Source organism: Amblyomma mixtum, chromosome 2, assembly GCF_055824585.1.
Source record: "Amblyomma mixtum isolate Tamu chromosome 2, ASM5582458v1, whole genome shotgun sequence".
Classification (NCBI taxonomy): domain Eukaryota; kingdom Metazoa; phylum Arthropoda; class Arachnida; order Ixodida; family Ixodidae; genus Amblyomma; species Amblyomma mixtum.
Genome location: NC_143013.1, coordinates 19,949,845 through 19,973,392, shown reverse-complemented (window position 1 = coordinate 19,973,392; position 23,548 = coordinate 19,949,845). Strand labels below are relative to the sequence as shown.

General features: G+C 43.9%; 2 protein-coding genes across 5 annotated transcripts in view; one reads left to right on the top strand and one right to left on the bottom strand.

The window, feature by feature from the left end:
* Nucleotides 1–10,034, bottom strand: part of LOC149358595 (uncharacterized) — a 32,776-nt gene extending 22,742 nt beyond the window's left edge. For 2 of the 4 annotated variants that reach the window (XM_089568876.1, XM_089568878.1), the window contains exon 1: nucleotides 9,762–10,034. In XM_089568876.1, coding sequence (XP_089425002.1) covers nucleotides 9,762–9,855 — 94 coding nt within the window. In that variant the 5' untranslated portion in view covers nucleotides 9,856–10,034. Of the gene's footprint in view, nucleotides 1–792; nucleotides 859–3,518; nucleotides 3,588–8,464; nucleotides 8,578–9,761 lie in introns of all 4 variants that reach the window. The other 2 variants (XM_089568877.1, XM_089568875.1) reach the window with 2 other exon arrangements.
* Nucleotides 10,035–17,060: 7,026 nt separating this feature from the next.
* LOC149358594 (tetraspanin-33-like) lies at nucleotides 17,061–17,903 on the top strand. The gene has a single exon (XM_089567568.1). It carries the CDS (start codon nucleotides 17,061–17,063, stop codon nucleotides 17,901–17,903), a length of 843 nt encoding a protein of 280 aa, XP_089423694.1.
* The last annotated feature ends 5,645 nt before the right edge of the window (nucleotides 17,904–23,548 follow it).

Sequence of the window (23,548 nt, the reverse complement as noted above, 5' to 3'; positions counted from 1 at the left end):
GGGCGCTAACTCGAAAAAGTTATTTGTTAGCGCTTTCATTCACCACTCGTTATTTCGACTAAAAACAAACATTTTTTCCGCCTGTATGTTTATCCAAGACTCAATAAAGCTAAATTGTTACCTTTACAACACAAAAACTCCAACGGTTAATTTTTTACAAGCGCATACAAAATTTTGTGCAATGTGCTGCGGTGGTCTAGAACTGTAACGTCGAAATAACAGGATTCGTCAAATAAACACCCGAGGGATCGCAGAATTCCTTTCGGTTCGGACGCTGCGAATGACTGAAAAAATAATAAAAAATTTTTATTGCCATTGGGGGTAAAATCTGCCTGCATGAAAATGGTGGAGGACCTGCTTTACCAAGACCACTCTTTTGAGGAGTATTATTTACTGAGTTCATTAGTTCACCTAAGAAAAAATAACTTCAAGGGTTATAAAAGGCTTCTTGCGGTATGTGTAATGTGCAGACCAGCACGGCATTGGATCAGATCTTCGCCGGACACTTGCGTCGGTATTTTATTTTATCTTATACTTTGGTTTAACAAATCTCGAAACAACAAAAGAAATTTTTCTCAAAGCAAGAACAAAAGCAGCGCGAGGACTAATGAGAGGAAGACAGCGCCATTGCGGAATGCGGTGAAGTGTTCGCTGTGGTACAGTTTGCCTTTTGACTGTGCAGATATGAATACCGTAGTCGACAGAACGACAGCATAGATAACAGCATAGATGCTGGGCTCAGTCAGCCCGAAATTTGTTACCAGGAGCAGTGTCGAGCAATGAGATTTTTACCAGTCCGTCAACAATCCCTTTTCTGGCTTCATCAGATATGTTGAGATGGGTGTACATGAGTCCACTCTGTATTGAAAAAAAAAAAAATCCTTTAGTCATGCATTGATTTTGCTGCAATCCTTTAGAAGAAATATTGGAGCGAAAGTCCCAGTTCAGAATCAGAATCAGAATTTTTTATTAGTCAATTATTTGAACAATGTACAATGTTATGCAGAAGGAGGTCCCATAGTCGAATGACTGAAAGGGGACCTCCTGTTCATAATAACATTGAGTTAAGTAAATTAAGCGCAGCATTTTAAGAATGAAAGGTGGTACCAAAGTAAGACACAATAGAAACATTTGTAGACAATGAACACAAGCTAAGGAACACAAACTACAAAGAAAAAGAAAAAAGGAAGAAGATAAAAAAAGAAATAAACAAAAAGAAACTAATGGTCAACTGTCTGCTATCAAGAATTGTTTTAAGGTGTGTTTAAAATTAAATATTGAACGCGAGTTTTTAACATTCAACGGTAAGGTGTTCCATAGTGAAATCGATGAATACTGAACAGTCTGTTTGCCATAGTTAGTACGAACTTTTGGTAGGAGGAAATTGTTGTTAGAAGCAAACCGGGTAGGGTTGAAATTCGTGAGTGTGGAAGATAAAAACTCAACTGTTGGTAATTGGTTGTTGATGATTCTGAAGAACAATATACCTAAATGAAATTTGATGAGCTCTGAAACAGTTAGGATATTGTTCATATGGAGTAAAGATCTGGCGTTAGTAATGAACGAGCTGGATGTAATAATTCTTATAGCTTTGTTCTGGATTACCTGAGTTGATGCAAGGTGAGAGCTGTAAGTATTACCCCAGCATGTTAAGCCATAAGTGATGTGACTATGTATAAATGAGTGATATAATGCGATCAATGTGTTAAAGCTAAAGTAGGGTCGTGCTTTGATAAGAATTCGTATCCCAGGTGCCCTCGCTCTCTTTCTTTATATATATATATATATGCAGACCTTCAGCTACCACAGCCGCGGACGATATGAGCGCCAGAGCGTTTCGAGTGGTTGAAAAAGTTTTGACTTCGAGGCTTAGTTTCGCCTTCAGAAAGCAAGAAGCTGCACGTAGCTTCTCCATCCTTCGCTTAACTTCACACTCGATCGCACAAACACACTACGCCTCGTTGTTTCGCACAAAGAAGTTATATCTCGCTGCTGCAGATTTCGGTAGGTGTCGCCTTTGGGTCACTTCGGTTTTTTAAACCGTTCACTGAGAACAGCATACATTACCCGAAGGATATAGTCGGGAGCACTCATTGTGAACGTTAAGGATGCTTCGTTTCATTTACTGGTCTTTTAGGTATGCAGTATGCTGTGAGATTACCATTCTGAGATTGTAACACAAGCGAAAATTTTAGCAAGTAAACTTCACTGTCGTTGTCAACGATCTGCTTCCGTCTGTCGGAGAAGATAATAATGCTGTCGGGGACAGATCAATCACTAATAACACCGTGCTTTACTATCGTGCATACTTTCGGTTTTAGATAATTGTTTTAGGCTTCGACACAAGTCAGAACGCATTGGCCGCTTCTTGGCGTCTTGCTGGAGACCACGGCTGTTTTGATGAATAAACGACGCTCGGAGCATATTCGTGCGACAAAAATATGCAGAGCGCAGGTCTACATTGAAAATACGTGACAAATTTCAAAATTATGTTCTTCTGCAGCTAGCATAGAACGCGATCTAGATTAAAACTTCATCACTTTGGCCGTGCGCCCACTACGAGTTGTGAAGCTTTCTCGAGGCAAGCACTGTCATGCTCTGAACGCCAAGCAATACAAGGTGTTGTCATTATCGCAGATCTTTGTGCTGCATTCACATAGTGCAAAAACAACAACAAAAAGACCAAGAATGTTCACCTTGATCTTAATTTGTTTGTTTTGCGTCTTGTTTTAAAATTTTGTTCAGCAGTCACACAAGGAAATTGGCATCGGCCACTCGGAGCTATTCGGGTACTAAAAATGTGTCGCTTACCCGATCCATGCCTGCGTCAATTCCACACATTAAAAGCTGCAAAGAAATTTACAAAAGGTAAAAAGTGACTTTTTTTTTTAGCAGTGCACCCTACTCCCAGTGTAAAAGCTTAGGAGACGAATAGGCGAGTGCTGGCCAAAACAGCAACGACGGTGACTTTGTGGATCGTTCGGCATTACGAATTGCGTCCTCTGTGCGCACACGTAACATTGACGAGAAATTCAATGCATTTGGAGCCGCACCGCTGAGCGAGCTAAGATATTTATGCCATTATTAATCACCCTTGACCCACGGAACAGTCCGCATTGACTCTTATCTTCATAGCTTTGGAAAATTAGTTTGCTTTACTAGGGTTTAATATCCCAAAGCGACTTAGGCTATGAGGGACGCCGTAGTCAAAGGCTCCGGAAATTTCGACATCGTACGAGCCTCTGGAATTTCGCCTCCATCGAAATTCGCGATCGAACGCGCGTCTTTCTGGTCAGCAGCCGAGCGCCGTAACCACTGAGCCACAGAGGCGGGGTGCTTTGGAAAATGTTATGCCGGCATAGATAATTTGATATAGCCCAATAAACAATCATTCAGTGCTCTCAGAACCCGTTGTCTTCGATTTGCTATGAAGTTCTGAACTGAGGAAATAAACTTTGCACTGCTCCCTCAGTATACGCCGTTTTAACAGGTGTCTTGTCATTGAATGTCAGTCATACCTGCCGTGGAGTCTTCTCTGGTATGGAGTCTCGGCAGGAGTTGTAGTAATGACAGATGATGGCCACAGCCTGCGGGAAAGGATGGATCCGTCGATCGATCGATCGATCGATCAATCAATCAATCAATCAATCAATCAATCAATCAATCAATCAATCAATCAATCAATCAATCAATCAATCAATCAATCAATCAATCAATCAATCAATCAATCAATCAATCAATCAATCAATCAATTCATTTCGGACAACAATACATGGTGTCCGCGGGGAGAGGCTAAAGGAGACTATAGGGTCGCCTGACGAGGCCTAACATTCGCATTACGCGTCGGTGCAGATGGTGCAGAGTGACATATCAATGAGAACAGTGGTACATCAAACACAGTGGGACAGGAATTCAACATAAGCAACTACACAAACACTGATCAGGCAGAAAATAATACTCAAGAAGTCATCAACAATGAGCCATAGTAATTGGAGTAGAAAAGAAAAACACATTCGCACAGAACAAAAAAGAAACAGTGCAGAAGAGTCGGAGTAAAAATGAATGCAGCAGGTATGCATAACAAAATTTTACACGGGGGTGTTCAAAAGATGGCTCATTTTCTTCTTGAATTGGTGAATGGTGACACCCTCCTGGGCACAAGCAATTAATGTTGGATATGTGTTGCATAAAACTGTTATTTCGTGATCTGTAGTCTGGGTGCCGTAATTAGTGCGAGGCCTAGAAGCAATCAAAGGAATTGTGCGCAAGTTATGTGGGACTTCTTTATTCAAATAAGAACGAGAAAAAGATTCAAAGTCATGTTTTATTTTTTGGTAGATTAGGAGTGTTAAGTAGTTTAAGTAGTGCTTGTAGCATAGAAAAAATGGTAACACCTTACAAGAGGTAAACATGTCATTAGTACTAGCAGGATAACTACCCAAAATGCGCAAGGCTCTTTTTTTGCAGAGAGAAGAACCTATCCGAGTCAGTTTTATTACATGTTCTCCACACTAAGATACTATACACAATATGGGAATGAATAAGAGAAAAATATAACTGTGTTTTTACATGGAATGGAAGAAGATAACGAAGTCGTTGAATTAGCCCAACTGATCTTGATATTCGTGTCCGCAGACTGTTGACGTGATCAGTCCAGCCCAAGTCACTGCGGAAACGAACTCCGAGGAACTTATGAGAATTCACCTGTTGAATTTCTGTGTTATTAAAATATAATCGGATATTATAATCAATCAATCAATCAATCAATCAATCAATCAATCAATCAATCAATCAATCAATCAATCAATCAATCAATCAATCAATCAATCAATCAATCAATCAATCAATCAATCAATCAATCAATCAATCAATCAATCGGTTGATTGATTGGTTGATCAACACGCCGTACCTAGTGCGTTTAATCTCTCCGCTATCACAGTACTAGACCATCGTGCATTATAGCAGCAATGATACACCAAACATTTGTTTTTGTGTCCTGCAAGCAGAATGAGTTCCAAGGGATGGAACTCAGAGGAAGGAGAAAAAATATAACTTAAGCATTGCAACAATATAAAGCAGGAGGCACACGGACAGCGGGTACATGTTCAACATTCTCTGACAAAAACTTTGAAAATGGAAAATTGTAAGACACTTTTATGTAAATATTTAAGGTAAGTCTGCCTTAGAAAACCAGTGGAGAATGCTTTTGATGATAGCAAAAACGTTAATAGAAAAAAAAAAAATACAGGACAGCCATTGGGTGATCTGCGGTTATATTGATTATTATAGTGAACTCTTACATTATATGAAAATACTGCGTTCAGAAACGGTTTCACGCTCAAAACTGCTTTTGTCGAGAATTGTTGGGTATATATGTTCAACTGGCATACAACTTACAGAATGGAGACTGACGACAGATACGAAGACAGAAAACAACACAAGGTCACACCTAGCGTGAACGGCAATAACATGAGGAGCATTCAGGACGTGCGGGATTCGGCTTCGGCATATGTGAGCGGAGCCGCCACAGGTTGTGGCCTGGCGACAACGTCAGCGTATGTCAGCGGAACCGTGACAAGTGGTGACGGATGGGCCGGTGGAAGAGCTTCAGCAATTTGTTCTTGAATTGTATGTCGGAGCGCTGGAGCCAGATATGATGGTCGGTCTTGAGCGCTCGGCAGAAAGGAAAGTTGGCGTGCCACTTCTTCCCGCACGAAGTCTTTAATCTGCTGTAGCAGCGAGTGGTCAGGAGCAGGCGTGAGCCCAGCAAACGACTCAACCTGCTTTGGCCGCTGGCGTGTCAGAATCCTCTGCTTGCGCTACTGCTCAAAGCTTTGACAGAGCGTGACAACTTTAGCAACGGTACGCAAGTCGCGCGCTAGAAGCATCTGAAAAACGTCGTCATCGATGCCTTTCAAGATGTGTTAAATCTTGTCGGCTTCCGACGTACGAGGATTAACCCGCTTGCACAAGTCAACGACATCTTCAATGTAGCTAGTGAAGCTTTCACTAGCCTGCTGAGATCGTTCGCGCAATCACTGTTCGGCTCGGAGTTGCCTGACAGCCGGTCGACTAAATACTTCTAAAAATTTAGTCTTAAAGGTAGATAGGTTTGAATATTTGCCTCATGGTTGCGATACCAGAGGTTAGCCACACCGGCGAGATAAAAAATGACGTTGTTTAGCTTCGTCACATCGTCCCATTTGTTGTATACGCTCACCCGCTCGTACGATGTCAGCCAATCTTCTACGTCGTTCTCGTCGGTCCCGCTGAAAATGGTCGGGTCCCGTTGACGAAGGGAACCGGCACAGATGACAGCCTGGCCCACTTGTACGGCCTGGTGTTGGACGTCCTCAGGCATCTTGCGCGTCGGGAGAGCACGACTACGGAGCTCCAGGGCCGATGATTTTTACACCGGCTCCTCCACCAAATGTAACGGGGTTTTGTTTACGAGGTACTGGGGCGACGGGAACGGCGACGGCAGCAGTCCGGGATGCGTATTCGCCAACTGCAGCCTGTACAGCCACAAGGCTTGAAACCACGGTGAACTGAAGATTGTCACAACGGCTTACCGAAAAGGGATAATAAATCCTCTTAAAAGGCGTTATATGCCACTAAGCATCACGATTTGCGACCTAAAAGGGACAAAATTGAAAAAAAAAATGAAATTAAAAAAAACTATAAAATTACAGTACAGAGGGCGGAGTCGAACGGCCGACCTTCCATACGCAACACGTGCCTCTAATCCACTGCGCCATAGCGGCGATGTCAAGCCGTCGTTCTGAATGAATATTTATAACCAGCCTTAATGTGGCTGCTACCTGCCAGTGGGTGGCGCTGTCATCGCTGGCTGTACCGGCTGCATTTGGCGAACACGCGTCCGGGATCAGGTCGGCGAAGCACACACAAGCGTAGCGCTGGCAAAAAACTGGCAAGAGCACTGCCACCTTATCTTTGTCTTTTTAGATCATCGGACACATCTTCTTTATGCTTACAATGTGTGTGTGTGTGTGTGTGTGTGTGTGTGTGTGTGTGTGTGTGTGTGTATATATATATATATATATATAAGAAGTTGGGGAAGTCACATTGAAAAACTTAACAGATTTATTCAACGTTTCGACCAGGGACTGGTCGAAACGTTGAATAAATCTGTTAAGTTTTTCAATGTGACTTCCCCAACTTCTTATATTTTTAATCAGTTGCCTTGAAGATTTTGTTATCCCTTATATATATAAATATAAATATATATATATATATATATATATATATATATATATATATATATATATATATATATATATATATGTGTGTGTGTGTGTGTGTGTGTGTGTGTGTGTGTGTGTGTGTGTGTGTGTGTGTGTGTGTGTGTGTGTGTGTGTGTAGTTGTGGTTGTTTTTTTTCTGATTTTCTAATCAATTAGCTTTAAGCGAGATAACATATTCAGTAATATTCTAAATTGATCAACACCACAAAATTAATAAATAAATTAAAATCCCCTTTGTCCCTTGGTTTCTGTGACTGTTGGCTTCTCTTATATTTATAACGAGCCCGTCATTCCCCTTCCCTTGTTTGCTTAATTGCTTAGCGAGGGCCTCGGTTCTGGCAGCCTTGACGCCATAGGAAGCATAAGAGGGTTCTCACACAGCTTCCACCCTCGCCGTTCGATGACGTTCCACGTCACACCAGCGGTAACTCAGGACGTACTACGTCCGCCGCTTATGAACGTGGGTGGCGCTGATGAAAACACTCAAGGTTAGGTTACGTGTAAAACATAAATACACCCGAAAGCAGAAGATTTGACAGCCGTCGCCGTAGCTCAGAGTTAGAGCACCGGACGCGTAATTCGGAGGTCGTGGGTTCGGATCCCACCGGCGGCATGTGGTTGTTTTTTTCATCTGCTTTTCTAATCAATTAGCTTTAAGCGATAACATACTCAGTAATATTCTAAATTGATCAACACCACAAAATTAATAAATAAATTAAAATCCCCTGTGTCGTCCCTTGGTTTCTGTGGCTGTTGGCTTCTCTTTTTATATATATATAACGTGTCATGGCGCTCTTTGGCCAAAGCTTCCCTTTCGCCATTAAAATTCAACATAACATCATCATCATCAAGGAAAACAAGAAGGGGAAATGATAAGTATAGCAACATTTAATTGTGTTCAGTTCAGTGTTAAAGTAAACAGAACGGCATGTAGAGGTGAAATCCTTAAATGTCTCGAGGTCTATGCGCAAGGTGAGTCACGAGCGGCAGCAAGATGGAAAGATAACTTTTTTTTTTTCTGAAAGAGGCAAGCGAGTGTAACGAGATTAGAACTCTCTTTTGTCACCGATAATCGCTAAGTTGACGACGGACAGAAAAAAGCAGCCAAAGCCACACCCCCTTCAGAATGAAGAGAACTGCCTCACTAGCACATCCTAACAAAACCAGTGGGCGAACACAGATAAACCGGGTGGCCATTACCGTTGGGAACTGTTTTGGAGGGAACAGCTTGGCCGTAGCTACGAGATGTTTCTCGCACTGCTGTATGAGCCTCCCGAAAGTCGCCTTGGCCTCCATCAGTCTTCTTCTGTTAGCTGCGCAATGCCAGCAAGGAAGAGAGTACGTTATACCTTATTCGCTGAACCGACACGGCAGTAACAGCTGGCAAGCGACGACAGCTAAGATGAAACAAGGCGTTTGCTTGCATAACCCGCTAAAAACGAGGTATTGTCTCTGCTCTATAACTAGGCCTTGAGAACAATGTCAGAACAATATGAATGATCCTTACCGCCAGGTGAAGCAGCTGGATTGCATCTTTTTTGTTTGCTCATTCAATTTTTCCGTAAAAATCTCCAACGCATGTTTTGGCGCCAATGTTTTATTTTTATTTGTTTGCACCGCGAAAGCTTACAAAGAAGCACACCAGTGGGAGGAAGCCAAGGAACGACTTCTACATAGTGTTCGCCGGTAGCTGCCAACAGGATCAGTGTTTCGGAGAGTTTATTTCCCAAATATAACACACCTGGCACCTTTGATGTCGGCGTGTTCGTAACCGCGGTGCTTAGCGTTGCCATCTGCCGCTTCGGTCGTACGTGAGTCATGTTAATCTTTTTTTACTCTCGACTGCACAATGAAGCCCGAAACTGTTGGTACAGGTATATTATGCTTAGGGTCCCAAAGTGACACATGGGTTAGGCTATGAGGGGCACCGTACTGTTGAACTACGGATAAATTTCGACCACCTGGGGTTCTTTAAATGGACAACGAGGAAGTTGGCCTGCATCGATAGGCTACCACGCTCTAATCACAGAGACCACTACCACTGAAAATGGATCTTGCGTAAGAGAACACTAAGAAAATCGGTCCATAGACAGTCTATAGACTTTTTATAAACTCTATTGTCATCCTATATATATTTCTTACTGTCTATTCATAATCTACAGACTGTGTATAGACAAAAGTCTACTAAAAGTACACTAAATCTATGAACTGTCTATAGATTGTCTATAGCAATTGTACTGCATATAGACTGTTCTCTAGGATTTGTCTATAGAGGGTCTATAGACTTTAAATCTATGGACAGTATATCGACTGCCTGTAAAATGTTTGTAAGGGAAGTTCAAAGAACGAAACATAGGTGTCGCTATCACCGACCGATTTCAAAAGTAACCTGCGTGCGTTGACAGCGATTTTTCGCGCAAAAACTTCGCGCAAAAATGTAGCAAAGAATGGGGCTTATTTTTCAGCGGAAGGAAAGGTCAAGAAACGAGAATCTCACGTATGTGGAAACCACTGCAGCCCGATGCTTCGCGATATACAAACGCTGCCGCCAAGAAGAGCAGAACGCAGAACATTCCCGGCGCATGACGCATGGTTGAGGCCGAAATGAGTGGCACAGGCGAGCTTTTCGCTGAACTGCGGGGGAGGAGTCCAGCTATTGGCAGCAGTGCAGTTCGAACCCACTTTAGCCTTGCGCACTGCAGTCCTATACCTGCTGTAAGAGGTAACGGGACAGTAGACACAGCGTTGACTGTGCTCGTGTTGGCACTTGCAAAAAGTAAGTTTTAATACTTCGGAGGGCTAGAAGGAAGGCGACGACGCAGCTGCCTCCAAAATCACCTCAATAAGTGAACATCTTTCGTCTCTTTTTTTTTTTCAAGTGGAAATTGAGGACATGATCGCGGAAAGAATTGAAACAGTGGCGGTTGAGGGTCTGGCCTTCGTACCTGTCAGTGAAGTAGATATATGTTTTTCGACCTTCAGTGTTTGATATGAGAGGGTACCTGCACTGTCTGGCCACGAAACGTCTGCGTTTACTCAGCTGCACGTCTCATTAATCCACTCTCCGCGAAATGAGCCGACGGCAGCAAGAATGCGAAATAAATAACCCTCTACTCTCTCCCCAGGTCGTTAGTTAAGCCTGGGAGTGTAGATAAAACTTCATGTGGAGAAAGAGAAAATGAGTTGTTTGTAATGAGAACGCGTTCCTTTGACGGTGGCTAGAGATGTGACATGTGCAGGATGGACGAATGACAAACATAACATGCAAGAAACGGGCGCAATAGGTAGAACAACACACTCGCGCATCAAGAAATTTTCAGTGGAGTACACTCCCTGCAGCGTTGGCGGTCTGTCCGGCCGCCAGAACCTATCCTCTTCCCTTTCCCAAATGGGTCTAGAGCCATTGGAAAACTTATCCAGTGACTGCAAATGGGGCAATAGCGTAGTGCCGCCTCACGTCCACGACGCCAAACTACCCTCTAACAGACGCTGCTACCAGCTTCGCCGATCTCTTCTGTGCGGGTTCATCGACCGAAGTATTTTTAACAACCATGAAAAACTGTTTGCATTATTAATAATAGTAAACAATTGGACGGGACACCTAAGCTCCGCCTTAAAGGTCTGGTGCGACAGCGTTAATGGGTGAATGCCCATGTATGCCGAATTGGCCCTTCTCTACTTTACATTCACAGATCCCTGGGAGTCCTCATACCACTCCTGGCACAGTGGTGTAGCTGTTAAGCGATGGGCCACTGGCCTGCCATGGCATGTGCTGCAAGCAGTGGGTCTTGGGCTATCCAAGTTGCTCTTGCCGAGGAACCTCTCGCGACCAATAATTAATTTAAGTGCCGCATGTCGCATTTAATTGCATTTAAGTGTCACAGTTTTGTGGGCAGGTTGTGATGACGCCACAGGTCACATGACCTAGGTAGCCAGCCTGCCACCTTGGTTGCTTCTGTGGGGATTTTTGGTGAATTTTTCGGTTAACGACGCCGACGGCGACGTCGCCTTTCTTGCGACGTAGGCTCCTTGACGTTCTCGCGTTAAAAAAGTAACGGCTTGACATGGTTGGTACATATTACTTGTATTACGTAGAAGAAAAAGCAGCCAAAAAGAAGGACACAGATACAAAATGAGAAGACGAGGGATGCGAATGATATCTTGCTAAAATTTATCGACTGCTGGAATAAAAATGGTTTGAACATTGACTTTAAAAGTAAAAAAACTATGCTGCTCGTACCACAAATAAGCACGTAAGCTTTCTAAGAGGCTATCAAATGAAATGCTGCGTCTCATCGGTCGGATTTCTCAGAATCAGAGGGTGCCACGTCCACCATCGCCCGCCTCCTCACACGCTCTGTGCTGCAGCCAAGATTGATATAGCAGCCCACTTCCAACATATGACACGCGCCGAGTGAGGTCGCTTGAAATCTATCAATCGAGCAGCAAAACGTGTTATTATGGGTCTGCCCGTACTTACCCCCATTCACGTCCTCCAAGTCAAGGCGCAATTAAATACGCTTGATGAACTAATTCGCCAGCGTCGCCAAACTCGGTGCACGAAATTCCGCCCAATCCCTGAAGCCGCAGCTCTTGCAAGGTATATGGAAGGCAGCTCTGTGTCGCCTATATTTGCCTGCCTTCCACGACCACCTTGACTTTATCAGCAAGTTACGGACAACCGGCCTATGACCCTCATAAACACGCGATCCATTGGCCAACTGAGTGAATGCGGAGGACTGCTGTTGCCTGAGCCATTTTCTTCGTAGTTTTCATTTTTTCTGAGTCATTCTTCATGCGGCGTCGCATTTTTCACTACATGTGGAGAGGTGAAAAGGGTAAGAGTCAGGGAGACTGCTGAGAGAGGAAAAATCTATCTAAACACCACCTAGCAGGTGGAGGCTTCACAGACACCGACGCCGACTCCATCGGACAGTTCTCGCTTTTATGACCCTCCTAATGTTATCACTTCGCAAGTAGCTGGTTACCAGCCATCAAGTACAGAAAAAAGTAAACAAATTACCAGGAGCGTTACCGTTTGAAAAGAGTAATCAGTAAATTACAAAGTTAAAAGAAAATGCAATTGACTACGAGTAACCAGTTACTTGTAAAGCGTTGCTTAAAACTTTGGGCGTCGGCCACAAGAAAAAGGTGCTTGGGCACCTCACACATTGATGTACAGTTGAATCTCATTGTAACGAAGTTGAAGGGGCCCGCCGATTACTTCGTTATAACCGTAGCTTCATTATAGCTCACGCTGACAGAGCTTTTCAAGGGCAATCGTCATTAATTCCTTCGTTATATCCATTATTTCGTTATAACGAAGTTCGACTGTAGTCGAAGAGCACCGGGTTTTTTGGAAGTGGTATTCGCACCGCATAGGCTGGTGCTCTCAAGTTGAGCAATGAGCCGAAAAGCTATCTCCTGCTGTTGGCATACTGCATCGAAATCGAAATATTTTCCCGGCTAATACGAAACTTCAAACCTACCACTCACTCTTTCGGTCACATCTTAACTATTGCATGTTAAGATGTGGCACATCGACATACAGTTCAATCTCATTGTAACGAAGTTGAAAAGGCCCGGCGATTACTTCTTTATAACCGCAGGTTCATTATAGCTCGTATTGACAGAGTTTCCAAGAGGAATCGTCATTCAGTCCTTCGTTATATCCATTATTTCGTTATAAACCTCTTCGTTACAGCGAATTTCGACTGTAGTCGAAGACCAGGTTTCTTGGGAGTGGTATTCGCACCTCATAAGCTGTTGCTCTCAAGCTGAGCAATGAGCCAAAAAGCTATCTTCTGCTGTTGGATGGAAAGAAAAACAATATTTAGAAGAGAATTCGACGCCCGCAGGCCTCCTGGGTCTCGCACGACCCTACTCACGGTCTAAAGGTTCATGTGGTGTTGCTGTTGGCTTAGTGCATCGGAATCGAGACATTTTCTCGGCTAATATGAAACTTCAAACCTACCACTCAGGCTTTCGGTCACATCTTAATTATTGCATGCCAATTTGGGACACGACTACTAAATAAAAAAAAAATTGTACGACACAGGCTTGAAAAGAAAGCTGTCGTCTGCTTTAGTAACCTCCCGTACTACAACCCCACGCAAGGACTGCTTGCTCAGCACGAATTAATAAGTATAAAGCAGCTTTAAAATTACTATCCGTTTTATCTACTACGTTTTTGAAACAAACAGCAGCAGCAGATTCTTAGAAAAGTGTGTATTCTTGCGTTGCAAATTCATACACACCAAACCCGGAAATCTCAGGAAGGGTTTGAGCAGCGACCTTACACAAATTATATTTTTCAAGCATTTAGCTTTATTCAGCTTGTTCAATAGTTTTTCAGTTACTACTGAACAAGCTTAAAAAGATATTTAACTGGTTCTGTTTACTTATTTGCTCTACTTATTTGTCTGTTCACTACTATTTTCTTTTTTTTTGCTGTTGTCGCGTTAATCATGCTTTTGAAAATGCTTTTTGAGAATATTGAGCCTCAGTGTAAAATAACTGAAACAGTTGTAGCTGTTTTGTTTGTAGCTCACCGTACTTTATTTTTAACTAGCCAAAGCTCATGTTATTCTGATCGTTGTATTATGTCTATAACGTCACCGCCGTCAAAATAGTTCTCTGACCTAGTCTAGCTGTGCTGACAGAGTTTCGCCTGGGAGGCCATCAGCATTGTGCACAGCGTTAAAAAATAAACTCGAGTTGATTAATTTTGAAGTACGAAATGTAGGCTACATCAGAAAGTCATACTACGAAATTACCCATTAGATTTTTTCTCAGAACATTACTTCTGCTAAAAAGATTGCAAAATTGACAGGTGAATTGACGCAGCCCTCAATTACCTGCCGGAGTCGGATTACTAGATGTAAATTTCTTGCACTAACTTTCTTACTTGATTGTTCCGTGTGCCGGAATGGAAACTGGAACCACATTTACGATGTGGCGTTTAGGACGTCAAAATTACCCAGGCGCCCTGTGAAAGCTGTAATACCCAAGTATAGACGTCCAAGTAAGCGCTCCGAAGGTTGGTGCAATTTTTTCAATTGCTTGTTGCCGTCCTCCCTCTCCGCATAGTCCTGGCATAGTCCTGGCATAGTCCCACCATACACTCCGTTCTCCTTTACGCAAGAAATGTTTATTCTCTCCCTCTCTCTCCTTCTCCGCATACTTAAACACTATCCGTGACTGAAATCAGCAGATAGCGCCCTCCTTAGCTTGTCTTCTGTGTACCTGCGAAACCTTCGCTTTAATCGGGAGTACCATCAATTCATTACCGGCAGTCTGGAAGCGTTTTTCTTTGGTATATTTCAAAGCGCCTACCATAAACAAACAATGCTTTTGCCGACACACAGTTTTACTTTGTTACACTCAAAACAGAAAGAAGTAAAAAGGGAGTAAGCTATTACTCCCGTATACGCGTATTTGTTTTCAGAGTGTAGCTTTGACGATGTCCGTAATGAGCGGAAACGTCGCGCATGCCAGCGCCGATCGTAGGGCTTCATTATCTGTTTGTTTCTCGAGCTCCAAAAGAACTGCGGGAGCAGGATCTGCTAGAGGCCTGGCACAACACCGCGATAGCTTCTGCCAATATGTATAGCTATCGTTTTTTTTGTTGGTGCGTCACATGCGTGCAACTACATGAAACGAATAGAAAAAAAAAATCGGACCTCGCGCCGCGGTCTTTATATGCCGTGCGCACGAACGACGCTTTCGTCTCGACTAAATGTCTTATTTCTTGATTTTATTGCACGAAGCGTCTCGAAGCCCCCGCCCACACGAAGGGCTTCCGAGCAGTGGTGCTCACAGCCATCACAATTTATCAAAGGAACGCCGCAGCAAAACGAAAACCGTGCAGATACTGGGCGTCGGTACGCTTATTTCACTCTGCGTGTATACTTACATAGCGACAGAAGATTATAATGCTTGAAATATACGAAGTAAAAGTCTGAAGAAAAGACACAGCCAGCGACTCTCAGTTTACGCTCTCGAGATCTGATCGTGTTTCATGATGCATATCGAATGTTTCCTGAAATGATGCTTTAAGTTGGCATGGAGCACTCTGCGACGCGGGGCCCTCTGCTGTCTCTCTCTAGAGAGACTTCGAGCGTAGAGAACGCGTTCGCGGAGACTCCTCGAGTCAGGCTCTCTGGTGCGTGACGTCATGAACCGTCAGTTTTTACTCGCGCTCACTGCTGTTTTTTTCTTTAATTTTTTTTATGGACTCGAACGGAGCTTGCTGGCGGCTAAGATAATGTCATGCGTCAAGTGATTCGACAGATAATGATGGTGCTTGAAGTCGTTCGAAACTTATGATATTCTCTTCGGACACGCTTTATGTTATACTATGAAGAAAAATCTCATAATATGTGTGTGTATACTTAGAACCAAGACCTACTGAACTACAGACCTGCACAGATGGCCCTGCTCCAGCGCGCATGTTCCAGTTACATGATTTTTGCCGCTAGGATAAAAACATTACGGGCGGCGTGGCGCTAGTATATACCTGTTAAGTAAATGACCCCCTACATCACTATATCTCAAACAAGGCAGTTTTTTCGTTTGTCCACGTAATTATTATCATCCATTTATCTATGCTAGGCACGGTGGTGCAGACGAAAAGAAAGCGGACAAAAAGGAAGACGATTTTTACGTTTTTCTAGAGCGAAAAAAGTCGTTATTATGGCTATTTTCATTGCTGATGTTAAGATAGCAGAGAAAGACAAAACAAATGTATCAAACAGCGTGCACAAAATGGCAAACGATGATGATGATCATAGCAGACGAACAGAACAATTGAGCGCCCTCAACGGCCAAAAAGCTAACGAAAGTTGGGGCACGCTGCTCCATAGGACCCCGCCATGTGTGCAGGTCTGTAGTTCAGTAGGTCTTGCTTAGAACGCCCTATTTCCCAAAATTAACATGAATGGATCGAAGTCTTTAAGAATTCACGCACGCCGGACACTTACACGCTCAATGAATCGCAGACTTATTAAAGAAAACATATTTTGGCTAATTAATGCTTTTATTTGTAGTTAGAAGCTGCTCAGCTGCAGTGTTGTTTAGTAAATCTTTCTGCTGCGTGAGATAAGAAATAAGTGACAGCACCGGACGGCACTTCCTGGGCGTGCCTTGCAACTTAGCGACGTCCGTTTCTATTTTTAGAACCTCACTAAAATTTTACATTCTACAACATGGAGAACGAGGAATAACTTTGTACAACGCCCTTGGCTTCGCTTATCCTAATTCTTGACCATGCCCGTCGTATAAGAAGACTCATTAGCGTAAAAAAACAAAAATCAAACTTCCGCGTTTGTTTCACTGGGATTTTTCAATTTCGGATGACGCAAATCACGCACGTGTGAACTTCTGAACAGTTATGCGTTTCGCCATGCGAAGTGTGCGCTGTCGGCATGTGTAAATACGTATGATTGCCGCATCACTTTCAAGTGCTATAACCAGTTCTGATATCTTTGTTCCGTTTTGAGCATTTCGAGGAAATAACGAGTGGAAAAACAAAAGATTGCCGCAAGCGGTCCGACCTTTCCAGCAGAACTCGGCGATAGGAAGCGTACCGATCACATGTGTCATTCGTTAGGAACAACGGCAACAGTGAAGATAAAGCAACGAGTAAGCAGACGACCGGCATGCGAGCAACAGAAGAAACGCGCATGCTCACTGTACAAGCGCTGTCTTTCACTATAACGCTCAGAAATAATTCAAAGTGGTTAAGAAAGCACGGCGAAGCAGAGTGTCAGTGCTTCTTCGCGACAGATCGGTCACCATGTCCGTTCACGTCCTCCTGAAGGCGATACTCTTCCTGATGAACTTCATCTACTGGTTCTTCGGATGCACCACCTTGCTCATGGGTGTATACCTGTTCACGGTCAAAGTGCGAATTCTTCGCCGTTACATCGACCTGACCTTCGACCCCGCCGTCTTCTTCATCGTCGTCGGCTGCCTCGTCTTCCTAATCGCCGGACTCGGCTGCGTCGGGGCTCTTCGCGAAAACACGCGTCTCCTGCGCCTCTACGGCTTCTTCCTGTCGGGCATCGTGGTCACCGCAGTCCTGGTAGCCATTCTTGGCTTCCTCTGGTCTAACTACAGTCCGCCCCGGAGCTCTCGCCTCGAGACAATTCTGCGGCGAGCCATCGTCATCTACAGGGACGACCCAGACATGGAGAACCTCATCAACACGCTCCAGTCTTCCCTTCGGTGCTGCGGCATCTCGTCCCGGGGCTACATGGACTGGCAGCACAACCCCTACTTTAACTGCACGGTGTGGAATCCCAGCCGCGAACGATGCGGCGTGCCGTACTCGTGCTGTCGGAATCCCGGCCGCTTGCCGAACGTCATGTGCGGCTACGGTCTGACGGACACGAAAAAGAAGCCCCTCGAATCGGTCACGCGTGTGATATACACGGAAGGCTGTTTGAGGGCGGTGACTAATATGATGCGAGAGAACTCGGTGTTAGTCAGCGTGCTGTCCGCGGTGACCGTGGGATCTCTGACTGTGGGCATCGCTGGCGCGTGGCTTTTGACGCACTCGATAACGGCAGCCAGGCGAGCCGCACTGCAGGGAAATGCAGTCGCTCCTCAAGCACCTCGCCGTGAGTCGAGAGTGTGAGGCCAGAGAAAACCTAAGAAGAAATGAAGGCGGCTCAGTGCTGTTCGCGCCTTTTGTGTCCTCGAGGTGTGTACTTGGTTTTAATCATGCGTTTAGTTTAATAGTTTTACTGCATTTTATGTTTCTGGCTTTACATCTTGTCTTAACAATTTGTCCTGAAAACAGTATATGTTGTCGGATGCGCCAGACGAACGCATGAATATGCCCCAGGCAGTTCGTGTCGAAGGCAAACGATTGTCAGTTTATTTCGTGGTTTGAGTTAAGTCTTAAAAAATTCCTTTCTTTTATTAGACGTCGGTTATTGGAAGGGCAGGAACAGTGTGATTACGCTGAAGCGTCGTGATCTGTTAGTTGTTAGCGATGCGTCCTTTTTCTTTTTTGGTTACTGCTACAGCAAGTTAGGCATCGTTGCTGGCTTCCAGACCAACGCTGTTAGTTAAACGCCAGGCGTTAAAGCTTTATTCAGCATTCCAAAACTTGAGAAATGCTGTTTGTTAGCTACTGCCCTTCTGCCAATCTGATACTACCGGTCTGATATGGAAATGAATAATAAAAAATTGAAAAAGCATCTAAGGCTCTTGGCACGTTTTTCTGCCGAACATTCGCGTCACAATCCGTTCACAATCCGCTCTGTTCGCGTCACAATCGGCACGTGTTCATTTTTATACCTTTGCTCTTGAATCAGTTCTTTCTTGACGTCGAAAGGGCCTGTTATACGTGCGGCACGACCCGTTCAACCGCGACATTAGGCGCCATTCAGAAGATTCCAAGGTGAAAAATCTTTCTAGAAATCAATTGCTCAACGACGCCATTGAAAGTTCTAACGCAGTCTCCAAAAATGCCTCAAACACCACTACACACTGTAAAAAAAAAAAAAAACACACTTTTGCTCCTGGACGACCGCACACAACTCTATGGCTGTCTTCTTTTCATCGATGTTTTAAAAACTGCATTGAACTTCGAGAGGGACCGCAACATTTTCACACGAATTTCTTTGCCACTGCTAAATGACCCATGAATGATTCCAGCAGAAAGAAGTCTCGCTGCTGGAAAGGTATTTGAAGAGAAGCTCGCTGGAAACCTGTTTTTACTTTAAGCCTAGCTGGCGCCTGAAATTTTGCCAAAGTTTTCAGCTTTTTTTTTTATTTCATTCGTATGACCATGCGATAGCGGTAAGCTAGTGATAAGTTTGTTTAAGTCCAAGCTGTGAGCAGACGTGTTGAACGCTTTTCTTTTTTCTTTTGCAGAGTTAATGCCTTGCGGTGAAGAATGCCGGCAGCTATAGCAACGACGTGGCTGTTATAGTCTCGAAAAACAAAACTATGAAAAGAAACATGAAGAAGTTTTAACGTCTATTATTACTTTCTGTAACTGTGTCAGTTTAAAAAATGCACCTTATAACGATCAATGACTTTTTGTTGTACCTTCCCTCCGTGGTCTGTAAGGCGCAGGGCACAGAAACAATCCACGGAAAACCAACGCGAAAATGCCAATTTTGCGTCCTTACAACAATTTTTTTCGTGTTTACTCGTTCTACTTAGTGTTCATAAAAGGAACTGCCAAGAATAACGCTAAAAGGTTAACATGGTTTCGAGAAAGTAAAACAGCCATTCCTGGAAAGACTTTGCTAGCAATGTCGATCCCGGATGGTCCTGACGTTGTGCTGAAAGGGAAAGCCTGCGAATCAGAGCGTTTTCGTCGCAGGCCACTGACGCCTGGCTGTTCATGCGGCGATTTTTTGTCCTCTGTGTTTGGCAACGCTGTGAGCTTGGACGCCTTGTATGCTTGCAGCTTATGATACTGACCCTTTGGGAGGTATAGCACGCAAGAAAGAAAAAAAATGTGTGTGTGGGGTTTAAGGTTTACAAGCGACGCATGGTGAGCTCTGAGGGACGCCGTAGCGGAGCGCTCCAGGTTAATTTAGAACAGCCGGGAATCTTTAACGAGCGCTGACATCGCACGGGCCACGGGCGCTTCTGCATTTCGCGTCTATCGAAATGCGACCGCCGCGGCCGGGATTCGATCCCACGATCCTGCGACCAATAGCCGAACGCTAAAGCCACCGAGCCACCACAGCGGATGCGAAACAACAAAAAATTAAGAAAGAAGAAGCTTTAATACGTTAGTTGCGGGGATACAGCCTCCGAAGCTGAGTTGCGAGCGGACGTTATGTGATTGGCTGGAATATTTATCGTGAGTTAGCGTGGACAAAGTGGCGTTGCCATTTCATTGTGAATGCTCGATAACTATACAATCTGCTATGCTATGCGTTGCACGTGCAGCAACGAGGGCCATGACAGTGGTCCGCACGTAGTTTCTGCAATGCATGTCGGAGGAGGATGCGATAAGTGGATATGGTAATTCCTGGTCTCCAGCCTGGCGGCAACTTTGGCATTAGTGCAGTCCGTCTATGTATACCGGGCACGTTACTGCCCGCTTCTACAGAGCTCTGTGTCCAATGGATATTTAGTTTCGGTGCGTAACTGCTTGTAGATCCCGTGACGAGTGTGAGAAAAACTGCAACATCATGTACTAATGTACACCAACTATTCCTGACGGCTGGCATTTCTATTCTTCGGTAGAGCCTTACGCATAGCATGAATGTGGAATTCGTCCTGCCTCTTTGACATTACTAAATTAATTTGTTATCTAACCTACAAACGCAACTGACAAAACCTCACCCTTTTGTTTTGTAAAAACGTAGTGTCATACTTTTGCGATGCAGTATGCCATAGTTAGGTGGCAAAATTCTCTTTCGTCTTCTGAAAATAATTTCAGCCTTCATTAAGGGATACAGACACAAAAGTTCGAACGCAAACAAACGATACGATTAGTTTAATAGGCGCAAGAGGATGCGTTATAGTAAGTCTCAATCGCAGGTGTTGAATGGAGTGTAATTTAATATGATTTTGAATGTTAACCAAGGAGCCATTCTTAATTACCACCCTCATCAAGAGACGTCAATAAGCATTTGTCCTAATCATTTTGACGTCACCGATCCCAGTGGTTGCTCAAAGGAACAAGCAGTGCTTGCCGACAACGTTTGCGTCATCAGGAATGTGGTAGTTGGCTGGTCGACCATGGATTCAAAGTACACTTCAGTGCTGGCATCGACCGAGACCTAAATTGTCGGTATGGAATCGTTCGTAAAGAATTTATAACGCTGCGTACTGGCGTTTTGAGCTCATTTTCATGATTACTAGGCCCGTAAGCCTCTTCCAAGCCCCCCCCCCCCCCCCCCCCCCCAAGGAAAAAACAGAAAAAGAAAGAAAACAGACACACAAAAGCTCTGTCTTTGCCCTTTAATTGACAAATCTGCTGCATAGTTAACCGTTAAATGTTAATGACCGGTTATATTCTTTTTCAATATTAGTCATTTGGTGCATCTGACATTCCCAACGTTTCTTGAGTACCATACCGCAGGCCTCCTACGTGCCGTAAGAATGGCTTCTTCGCATACCTACTCATCCTACAGGTAAGCTGACTTAAGTAACTACTTTCGATACCTTCAGGAGTAAGTTTCCGTGCAGGTAGTATGCAGTGCCGCAAGGCACATTTTTGATAAATTGGTTTCGTCAACGAAAACAACCTTTTATAACATCGTACTTTATTGCTTTGAGCGAATATGCAGGTCATGGCCTCAGACTGCGGAATAGATAACCAACTATTTCCGCGCAGCCTGCATTGTGCCAGTGTGTTGCATTAACTTCCTGAAAATCAGCTCGGCGCTTAAGGCAGCAGTATAGACAGCGCGCCATGCAAATTAAAATTTAAAGCTTATCCTAATGTAAATATAAAAAAATAAATTTGATCTTTCTGCGAACGTTGTGCTTGTTCGATGGACAGTTAGCACGCGATGCATAGGTTGTAAGTAATGAAGCAGATTACGCTTATCAGTTCTTATGCGTCAGAACATGTAGTCTCGTCTGCAAGTCTTGTCAGCACAAATAATATCTCCGTACAGCACCACGCAAAACTTTACACAAGACAAATAATTACCGCACCAGCCTGTAATATTTTATATTACTTTCATCTCTTATGAAATATAAATAGGTAATCTTACTGAATACAAGTGACACATAATGATTTTGGATTCTCTCAGCATGCATATAAATGAAGAATTCAAAGAAAATATCAGGCCTAAACCGTGCTGTGTCTCAATTTCTCCATTGCAGGAATGCTTGTGTGTTGTGCCGTTTTGTTGCCATGTATGCACAGTGAGCACTGCCATTAAACAAACCCTTATGCATTCGTTTTGTTACATCAGTAGTAAGCAGTCGTGTGGCAGCAATGGTGACGTAGCTTATATGCCATGTCTACGTTGAGTCCTCGCCTATTCTCGGCTTCTCAGCTTTGTCTTATTACCGGTGATGTCGCGCTTTCCATGTGAGGCTGGTTAGTCGCACGTGTAAGGAACGTGGACGTCAAGTATTGACACAGACATTTAATGCACGCGACGACGCGGCCAAACACTAAAAAACCCATCACAGACGAAAAAAAAAAAAAACGCGGACACTGCAAACACGCGCGAGCACGAATGAGAGCATAGGCTCGGCCACATGAAAATCCGTGCAATCGGACGAGTTGATTGATTGTCGGCTGCCGTAACAGGTAAGCCCCATTTTGCCTAGTTAAGAACTGCTGACTCACAATTGTCCCGCGAAGGGTTCACACGAGCTCAGCTTATTTCTGACCCTTTTCTTTTTGTAAAAGCCAGTCGGCGGACATGACATAGGGATCCGAAAACTACAAGAAAATGAAGAAATCATGCGGCCAGAAGAATCGCTCTGTGTATTTAGCTTCTCAGACGATTGATGGCCCTCACGCATCGGTTGAAGCAGTGTTGCAAATGAATAATGCCGTGTTGTCACTGCTAGCAGACGTATATTCGTTGACAGACCACGCGATGTAACGATACACCTTTCTTTCGTAGCCTGACGTCAGATAAAATCAGTAATAACAAATCGTATTCGCATCGATGTTTTGTTATCGTATGACGTGACATCTTGTCCCTTCGACATCATAAACCTTCTAAAAAGATGCATGGCTGTTGCACACACAGACACAAATAGGGTATCTTTTATTTAGGCACGGGGTATTAGTCTGCAACAAATACAACAAATACGTGACAGTGCTCACTGTAGAAGGCTTCTTACAAGTTGAGAGCATGCAGTCGTAATAAAACAAGTAAGACATACATGAGTTTAAAAATCGATTTAACTATATGCGACTGAACAGGAGAAAATTGCAACTACGGATGTTGCCGCATCAAAGCAAACCGTCACTGAACAAACCAAGCGAATCATGGCGCAAACAGTTCTAGCAAAGTACGAACGTTGAACATTTGATTGCTGACAGTAGCAAAATACACGAAGTGGCTCTGCTGATGTTTGCTCAGAGAACCGCAAGGAAGGAGGAAGTAAAAAAACAACAACAAAACAAGTTTCTTTTGCAATGCTGCCCAAGCCAGACGGTGGAGACAGGTGGATACGAGAAGTTGTTCTTGTTTTATTTTTGTCTTGGGCCGTCGGCTCAAGGTGTCTTCTATGGTCTGGGCGTCCGCGCGGTCGCTGACCTCGGTCCATTGACTGCGGCGGCAGCGTGGGATCACTACTTTTTCGGCGTACATCGAACGAATTTTGGCT